Source organism: Apium graveolens, chromosome 7 (genome assembly GCF_009905375.1).
Source record: "Apium graveolens cultivar Ventura chromosome 7, ASM990537v1, whole genome shotgun sequence".
In the NCBI taxonomy this organism is placed as follows: Eukaryota; Viridiplantae; Streptophyta; class Magnoliopsida; order Apiales; family Apiaceae; genus Apium; species Apium graveolens.
Window position 1 is genome coordinate 22,100,273 of NC_133653.1, and position 9,198 is coordinate 22,109,470.

Genomic DNA, 9,198 nt, shown 5'->3' on the forward strand with positions numbered 1-9,198 from the left:
GCTAAATAATTAATAGCTAAGACAAATGCTAATAAACTGCAATATAGAACTAAGGTCAGAATCAATTATTAGGGTCGAATCAAATTAAAATTTGAAAGAAACTGATCAAAACATAGAGAGATTCACTGAATTACTTATGAAGGGAAGAATCCACAACCTTAAGTATGTGGTAATTGTGCAACTCCTGGCTATTCTAATAACTCGTGTCCATACTGGATTTACACCTTGTTATGAAAATTTAAATACTATGTTGCATGATTATCGAGGAGATAATCTGTTTTTTGATTCCATAATCCCACTGGAAAATGTCAGCATAATATGATGTGTAGTGATCAAAATTTAGGCAGTTTTCAGCATGACGATGTTTCCACATAATATAATTTCCAATAAAGTGAATGTATCCATAAAAATTTAGCCAGTGTAAGAAATAATGAGAATTTATTGGCAAGGTTAGTTGAAAGAAAATTAAATATGGAGAAGTAGTGTAGTAAAATTCTCAGGACATTCAAGGAGGTATACACGGAACTTGGAGACGTGGTTATGAATTGAATCGAAAGCATGAGTTTGCTGAAATTCTTATAACTATGGAACCACAACAAAAACTTGAGTGCGTGAATTTCATTACAATTACAAATAACAATTATTTAGCTAAAGAAAGCATGAGTTTATAAACTACTGACATCACTACACCATAAACAGCCTATTGCAACTAAAAAAAATGTTGGAATAAGTCCAAAATATGTTGCTGTAGGGCCAAAATATTCAAAGGCTACACTTTTCTCGTGTTAGTTTTTTCGATGTTGCCTTTAGGGTCAATAGCAACACCCTCATTCTTTATGCCAACATATATTTTTATGTTGAAACATAGTGCAACAACAATAATATTGTTATCCTATACCAACATAGTTATATGTTGCATTTGAATTAAAACATCCTGAAAAAGGTAGTGGGTCCCACATGACGTATAAGCTGCCCACTATGCCATGTGTCATGTGCCACGTCACATGTTCCACATCAACACATATGGGGCCCACCTTTGCCACATCAACATATATGGGGCAATCATTAACACTTTATAAGAGCAATGGAAATTAATAAAATCCCTGTTAACTAATGTTCTCAACATAAATAAAATCTATAGCTTAAATATAAACCAAAAGTATCATCTTACGTCAATATAATACATAAAAATTATTAATATCCCGCTGACTTTTAGCAAGAACATGATAAAAAAAAATTGCAATGCACATCACAGGTGAAAATTTATGTCCCCTGTTTTACCAATTATTTGACTTGTAACTAACTGCTCTTATAAGTTTAATGACACAGGCAGCAGTAAAATATTTTTGAAAGATTTTGATGTAGATTTTAGACGTTATGAGATTCCTTGTTACTGAATAATAGAGAAAGGTTTTGTTCATTCCAAGACTAGGTCAAACCTGTATAGAGATTAATGAATCTAAATACGAGTTAACATGGGCTGTCTGCACTTATAGCTTGAACTTAAAGATCAAAGAAATTTCAGGTGCTCAGCTGGTATTGCAAATTGCATACAACCATGCAAATTGCATACAACCATATTAGATTGATTTTCTCCTTCTTCAGGCTCCTTTCTGGATAAGAATCAGATCCCAACGATAGTAAGTCTTTTTTCTTATGAATGAAACTCTTTTTCAGCTTTCAATAAAATAGCTTTACATTTATTTTCACTAAAATCATAATTCAACAATTCAACATCTAATTAAAATTAATGAATTTTGATTAGATTGACATCTTGAAACATAACTTTATAAAATAAAGTTGATGAAGAAGGAAAAATCAAAATATGTTCAGAACAAAGTACGTCGTTACTAACATTCAACTTATCAGCTTATAAGTCATAAATTCAACTAATAACTAGGGTCGACTGATAAGGTGACTTATAATGGGTTACAGGTTACGATTTAAGGATCACTAGGGGTTAACAAATTAGTTTAACAAAGTAGTTGAAAGAGTAATTTTCTAAATTGTTCGGGGTTGCCCGCAAGGGTTGGCTCAGCTGGTTAAATAGGGGATAACTATCCTCTTGGTCACACGTTCGAATCACACGGGAGGAGAATTTATGATTATACCTCCTGAGTTAGAGTTTGTCGCTAAATGTGGTTTACCTTGTTTCACGTGGTTTGCAGGCTATTGCGCGAGCCCGTAGGGTTTACCCTGTGCGCACCTGAAGGGTAGCGACTGCGGGTTACCTACAATTAAAAAAAATTATTCGGGGTTAAGATAGGGTTTAAAGTATAATGTTTAGAATAATTGATGATTATGCTTAATAAGAAAGATTCGATTAATATAAAAACACATCAGATCATCTTTTTCTAGAAAAGGTATCAATATTGTATATGATAATCATATTCATATTCGAAGCACATCCATATATTTGGATCATTGAAAGGGTGATTTAAACATCCGTACAATTGGATCATCGAAAATATTTACAAATTTAGAAAATATCGATAAACAGGGGATATTAACTCCAAAAAGTCGAACTTATCGCTAGTGAGTTATATATAACAGTTTACAAAAAAACTATTTAATCTAGTGTTGGGCAATAGTTTTTCAAAAACACCATTGTGTAAAACAATATATAGTTCGGAACTCCCAATTGTCGATACGATCAAGTTGTAAAAACAAATAACAAACTAAAAATAATTAGATGACTTATTTACCGATCGTTTAACACTAATAATATAAAAAATATTAAAATTGAAAATGATAATAAAGACATTAATAAACGATTCAAACTACACTAATATCTATTAAAGATCAACTTCACAATTTTTCGTGTAATATAAATTTGATATTCTTATTACCGACATACTATTTCGTTAAAATAATTTGTGATTATTTATTTTTTAATAAATTATATAATTTATTCCTCTATATTAATTTATTCAAATACATAAAATCCAAATTATTGTGGTCCTAGAAAATAAATGAATTAATATTATTCAAAATATTTTAATTTATGAGCCATGTCATTCTTATATAACAATTAAGTTGAGACTTAAACATATTATTAATTACTTTTTATTTCAGACATATATTTGTTAAGACATATGTATCTGTCGGAACAAGAACACATTTATTTACTTGGTAGTTAGGCCGTTCATCCATGTCCCTGTGCTCTCAAATCCATAATACTCTCAAATCTATGCTCAAATTTGTGCTAATACTCTCAAATATATGCTCAAATTCGTGCTCATACCCTCAAGTCCTCAAATTTAGATATCAAATCCATGTCACATCAAGAATCCAAGACATCAAGAACTCGTGTTTTAAATTTCTTTTCACACTTGAACAGGTAAGTACAGTCTTTTATGAAGTCGGGTTTATATGTACTCTCTTTTGAATTCATTTTGATGAATTTATTTTTTTGTGATTCCAAACTAGGGTTCATATTGATTTGGGGGAAATATAAAGACTTCACAATTCAATTTTAAGAAGCTATAAGGACAGGTAAGTACTTTAATTTATGAATTTGGGTTATATAAGTCCTCTGTTTTGAATTCATTTTGATGCTTTTTTACTTCAATTAGGGTTCAGTTATAAAGATTTTAGGGAAATATAAAGATTTCATAATTTAGTCTGAATTTGAGGTTCTATTCAAACTTTTAAAAGATGGATAGGTCATGGTTAAAAGCGGATAGAAGAACAAAAGAGTTCAAAAAAGGAGTGGAAGATTTGTTAATATTTGCATTTGAGAATGGTTATAATGTAGAAAAAATCAGTTGTCCATGTGTAAACTGCTCACATAGTAAATCATGGAGAGCGCAGATAGTTAAAAACCATCTTTTTCAAAATGGTATTGATCAAACTTATACACGTTGGATATGGCACGGGGAGAATAATTCTGCAGAAAGTTATAATGAAACCGACACTTCGGAATCTATCAATCAAGGCACCTCAAAAATGGGTGAATGTGACGAGGACGACGATGATGATATGTCTTCTGATGAAAGTTCTGACGAAACCGACACTTCTGATTTCATCAACCATGTTAAAGGTGAACATCAACCTCTTTATCCTGGATGTGAGAGGTACACTAAGATGAAAGCTCTGGTCCAGTTATACAACTTGAAAGTGAAGCATGGTATGTTTGATTCATGCTTCAATGATATTCTATTATTACTTGGCTCTTTACTTCCGTAAGGCAACAACATCCCTTCTTCCTTCAATGAAGCAAAGAAAACCTTATGTGCATTAGGAATGGGGTATGAAAAGATACACAAATGTCCGAATAATTGTCTCTTATACCGTGGCAATTTAGATGAAGAACATACTACTTGTCGCGTATGTAAGGCCTCTAGATGGAAATTGAACAATAAAGGAGATGAACTTGAAGGGGTCGACCAAAAATGGCCTGATTTTGCATCAGAGACTAGGAACCTTCGATTAGCTTTATCTTCCGATGGTTTCAATCCTTTTCATGGAAACCGTACTGATTACTCAAGCTGGCCTATTTTGCTATCAATTTATAACCTTCCTCCATGGCTTTGTATGAAGAGAAGGTATATTATGCTCTACTTGTTAATATCTGGACCGACTGAGCCTGAAAATGATAGCGACGTGTTCCTTCAACCACTAATAGAAGATATGCAAGAGTTGTGGCGTGGGAAACAAATGTACGACGCTTATAAGAAAGAGTCTTTCATGCTTAGGGGCATTTTATTATGGACAATAAGTGATTATCCTGCCTTAGGGAACTTGTCGGGAACTGTTATTAATGGGTATAATGCATGTACTATTTGTATTGATGAAACAAAAGCTACTAAGTTGGTTAATTACCGTGAGACGGTGATTATGAGGCATCGAAGATGGTTGCCCCGTAATCATCCTTATAGAAGGCAGAAATCAGCTTTTGATAACACTGTGGAGAAGGGGGTCACCCCTGTTCCATTAACTGGAGAAGAGGTTTTTCAAAGAGTACAATATTTAAGGGCCCATGTATTTGGAAAGAAATAATGGCAACCACGATGGAAGAAAGGTGAACTTCGACCTGTTTGGAAAAAGGTTTCAATATTCTTCCAACTTGAGTATTGGGAATTTTTGCCGGTTAGGCATGTTCTCGATGTGATGCACATCGAGAAAAATATATGTGAAGCCCGGCTTGGAACTTTACTAAATATTCCGGGGAAGACAAAAGATAGGGAATCTGTCCGTCTTGATATGGCTGAAATGGGAATAAGAACGGAGCTGAGACCAAAGACTCCTGGAAATAAAGAAAAGGTACCGTTGGCATCATGGAACTTAACGCATGCAGAAGAAAAAAGTTTGCTCATCATTTCTTAAAATGAAGTTGGCGGATGGATTTGTTCAAATATTAAGAATCTTGTAAACATGGAAAATCTTCGGCTTGTTGGAATGAAATCTCATGATTGTCACACGATATTGCATCATTTGCTTCCAATCTCAATTCGATCAGTATTACAAAAATAAGTCAGGTGTACAATTATTAGGTTTTTCCTTTTCTTCAAGGCAATTTGCAGTAAAGTGATCGATGTAGACAAGTTGGAAAAAATGCAGAGTGAGTTAGTGGAAACATTGTGCCAGCTTGAAAAGCACTTTCCCCCTTCGTTCTTTGATGTGATGATCCATCTCTCAGTTCATCTCCTGAGAGAGGTTAAACTTTGTGGGCTAATATTCCTTCAATGGGTGTATCCCTTCGAGAGATATCTAAAAGCGTTTAAAGGATATGTACGGAACCCGGCTCATCCCGAAGGGTGTATTGCTGAGGCATACATTGCCGGAGAGGCGATGGAGTGTTTGGTGAATTTTGAAAAATCTACCGTAGGAGTGTCACAAAATTCAAAGCATGAGCAGAATGCAAGACCTCTATCTGGTGCGACATTGATAAAGCCGAGCGATGAGGACCATAATAACACACACTTAAATATCACTAACTTACCTCTAATATATTGAATCAGAATTGTTGGATGACCATAACAACATACATTTAGCGGATGTAGAATCAGGAGATAAGGTGGATTGCTGAAGGGCCCAACAAGAATGTCCCTACATTTAGCGGATGTAGAATCAATGGTGTTACGTTTAGCACCAAAAAGCGTGATGACACTCGACAAGTTCAGTGTAGTGGTGTCTGTGTCGTTGCAGATACAATGCTTGTACAGGGTAAGGAGAAGAATATAGAACATACTTTACAGACCTACTATGGAGTTATAACAAGTATATGGGAGTTGGACTATAATAAATTTAGAGTCCCAATATTTTGTTGTAATTGGGTAGATATGAACTAGGGGGTTAAGGTAGATGACTTGGGATATACAATTGTTAATTTGAACAAATTAGGTTTCGTAAATGATCCGTTCGTGCTAGGGAAACATGTTAAGCAGGTTTGTTACATTGATGATCCTCTTGAAAAACATTGGCATGTCATGTTGAAATTACCGGAAAAGAACTGTTATGAACAATGTGACGATGAAAATGATGGATCAGTAGAAATTGAACTTGAGAATGAGCTGCAGTTGCCAATGTTTCCAAATGTTGACGAACATGATGAGGAAAAAGCTAGTTATATGCGGGACGAAGATAAATGGATTCAACTCCCATGATGGTAAAAATCACCTACTTTTAAGTTAAATTGTCTAGAAAATTACCCCAGCATGAGTTACCACTCTTCCTTTTATAATTTATTTATTCGTAAATCTTTTTTTATTTCTCAAATTATTATTTGCCAAAATTTGATAATTTTAATTAATCAGTGTCAATTACGATTACTGTTTTAATATATATGAAGTTAGCAGTTTTTTTTAATTTTTATAAATGATTTATCATACTGGAATTTGTCATTTTCTAATTTATCGCTCCCTTTTTTCTTGATTGTTTGGACTGTCTGGCATTTATATGTTGGATTCAGTGTCATCTAATTATTGGACAGTAGTGTTGATGGGCCATAAACCCTATTAATCTTAAATTTGTAACAATGTTCAGTTTTTTTATTTTTCTTTCAGTGACCAATGTGATTATTGAGCCGGATTTCATTGTTGCCGTTTTTGCCCATTTCCGTGGAAAAGCATGTTTGATTGCATTATTGGTTCTATGTGCATGCCTAATTAAAACAGTTGGTCGCTTGTCAATGTTTTGTTGGAATTCTGGATCGAATAAGGTGTTCAATATATGATACCCTGCTTCTTCTCTGCCAACAACTTGTTATATTTGGTCACTTACTTCTGGAAGCTTTATATGGCATCATGAAAGCTCATTTAGGTTTTATATTTTTCGATTAATTATCTTGTAGAATTGTAATAGAATTTGGTTTGTGTATTATCCAATTGAAATTAGTTGTTGACTTGAGGAAATATTCTGATTTGCCAACTTGATTGAGGGTTTTTTGCTAGTCTATATTGGTTGGATGATATTTTGTTAGGTAGTCATTGGTTGGCTGCTTTTGGATTAATTTTCTGGGGATTTAACATATATACAACTCATTTTTTCATTTTAACATTACTCAGAGACAACAGTTTATAGATAATCTATTAAAGCATCTTCTACCTAGAGTTTAGACAACATGCATGAAGAACCAAACCATTGTGTGTTTGAGTTTCTAACAAGTTTTTTACATCTCAAACCATTGTCTATTAGTTGAGAGATGAAAAAAAGTAAACTGGTGAGTTGTTAAAATTTTGCGGGAGATTAAATTAAAATAGGAGGGAGAATGAAAAATAAATAATTCAAAACAACCTCTAAAATTGTCTTTTAAAGTGTAGTGTTTAGACAAGGCGTTATAAATCCGTGGTGTATATCTTATAAATATAATGCTTTAAAACACCATTATCTGTGGCCTTTCCTATTAACAATGGTATACACACACAGTTGTTTGATTTTTAATGAGACAAGGGAAAGAATAAGCACTTGTCTAAATTAGACAATATAAGCAGCAAAACCATCGTCTTAATCTGATAAATGGTTGTTATTTAACAATAGTTCTAGCGTGTTGTCTTAGTATTCTAAGACAACAGTTTAGTTTGCACACTGTTGTCTGATTCCATGGGAGGGCATAACAAAGACAACAGTTTTTGAACTGATAGATAACTATTGTCTATCCTTAATCTCACACAACTGTTTTTTTTGCAAAATCATTTCACCGTTGTTGTATTTTTTAGGACAACGGTATTTTTTTTAACCGCTGTCTTTCAACCGTTGTCTGATTTCATTTTTCTTGTAGTGATTAGTAGATAAACTCAATTAAGAGCCTGATAATACCTGGTGAAATTAGAAAACCCCCTAATTCAACTCGATTTGTAGAACCTAATTGGTTCAAATCCCCCAATCAAACCCCTAATTAAGAAACTCACTAATCTTAAACAGCCAAATCTTGAAACACCAAATCTTGGAGATCTATATGCTACTTAGAATAATCTCTTGGAGCTCCATTTTTTAAAAAACCCCTAAATCTTGAAGAATGGTCGAATGTTTTTTAGTGTAAGAGAGAGACGGGTTGTGTGTTTGAAAGTGAAAGGGATGGGCTTTGTGCACTTTTTTAGAATTTTGTTGAAATCCGGGTCCAAAAACAAGCGGCAATTTTGCTGCTTCTGAGAATTTTAATTGTCTATTTTTTGATTTATTTTTTCAAAGATATTTTGATATTTAGATTATTATTTTCTCATAAATTAGTAAATTTGATTTATCATATATAAATATTTTTAGTATCTAAAATCACTTCATGAATTGATTTTTTTGATAAATTCTGAAATTTAGTAAAATATTTATTATATTTATAAAATCAAGATTTGATCGTTTTGACCGATATAACTGTTTTGACCGATATAACCTTTTGACCAATAAAATTAATAATTTATTCGTTATGACTGTTATAACCGTTATTATTCAAGTGTGGAGATTCCACGTCAGCACTATGGGCCCCATGTGCCACATAAATAATTGTGCCACGTCAATTTTGTGGGCCCTAGTTTGTCCCGTTAGAAAAATATATTTTAATGAAAAAATATGGCAACATTTTCTCAGTGCTATAGCAACATAACGACATTTTCAACCTTTACCAACAAAATTTTAAGGTCTAAGGCAACATAAAAATGATAATATTGGATTAACCAAATTAAGGATGGCAAATCTGTAAGATCCGGGATGTATCGTGTAATTATTATGCTAATTAATAATTATTATGTATGTTTAGTATTTATT

The 9,198-nt window shown here is 33.1% G+C and overlaps 1 protein-coding gene across 1 annotated transcript; it reads left to right on the top strand.

Annotated features, from left to right (window-relative positions):
* The first annotated feature begins 3,657 nt into the window (after nucleotides 1–3,657).
* Nucleotides 3,658–6,608, top strand: LOC141673387 (uncharacterized). Its single transcript, XM_074480132.1, has 6 exons — nucleotides 3,658–4,129; nucleotides 4,190–4,950; nucleotides 5,050–5,265; nucleotides 5,515–5,805; nucleotides 6,006–6,222; nucleotides 6,346–6,608. Exons 1-6 carry the CDS (start codon nucleotides 3,658–3,660, stop codon nucleotides 6,606–6,608), a joined length of 2,220 nt encoding a protein of 739 aa, XP_074336233.1.
* The last annotated feature ends 2,590 nt before the right edge of the window (nucleotides 6,609–9,198 follow it).

Excerpts from the sequence above, each read along its gene's own strand:
- LOC141673387 (XM_074480132.1), top strand. The coding sequence starts at position 3,658 with ATGGATAGGTCATGGTTAAAAGCGGATAGAAGAACAAAAGAGTTCAAA. Across the intron at positions 4,951-5,049 it reads TTCCATTAACTGGAGAAGAG|GTTTCAATATTCTTCCAACT; the intron begins GTTTTTCAAAGA and ends GTTTGGAAAAAG. Across the intron at positions 5,806-6,005 it reads GAGAGGCGATGGAGTGTTTG|AATCAGGAGATAAGGTGGAT; the intron begins GTGAATTTTGAA and ends TAGCGGATGTAG.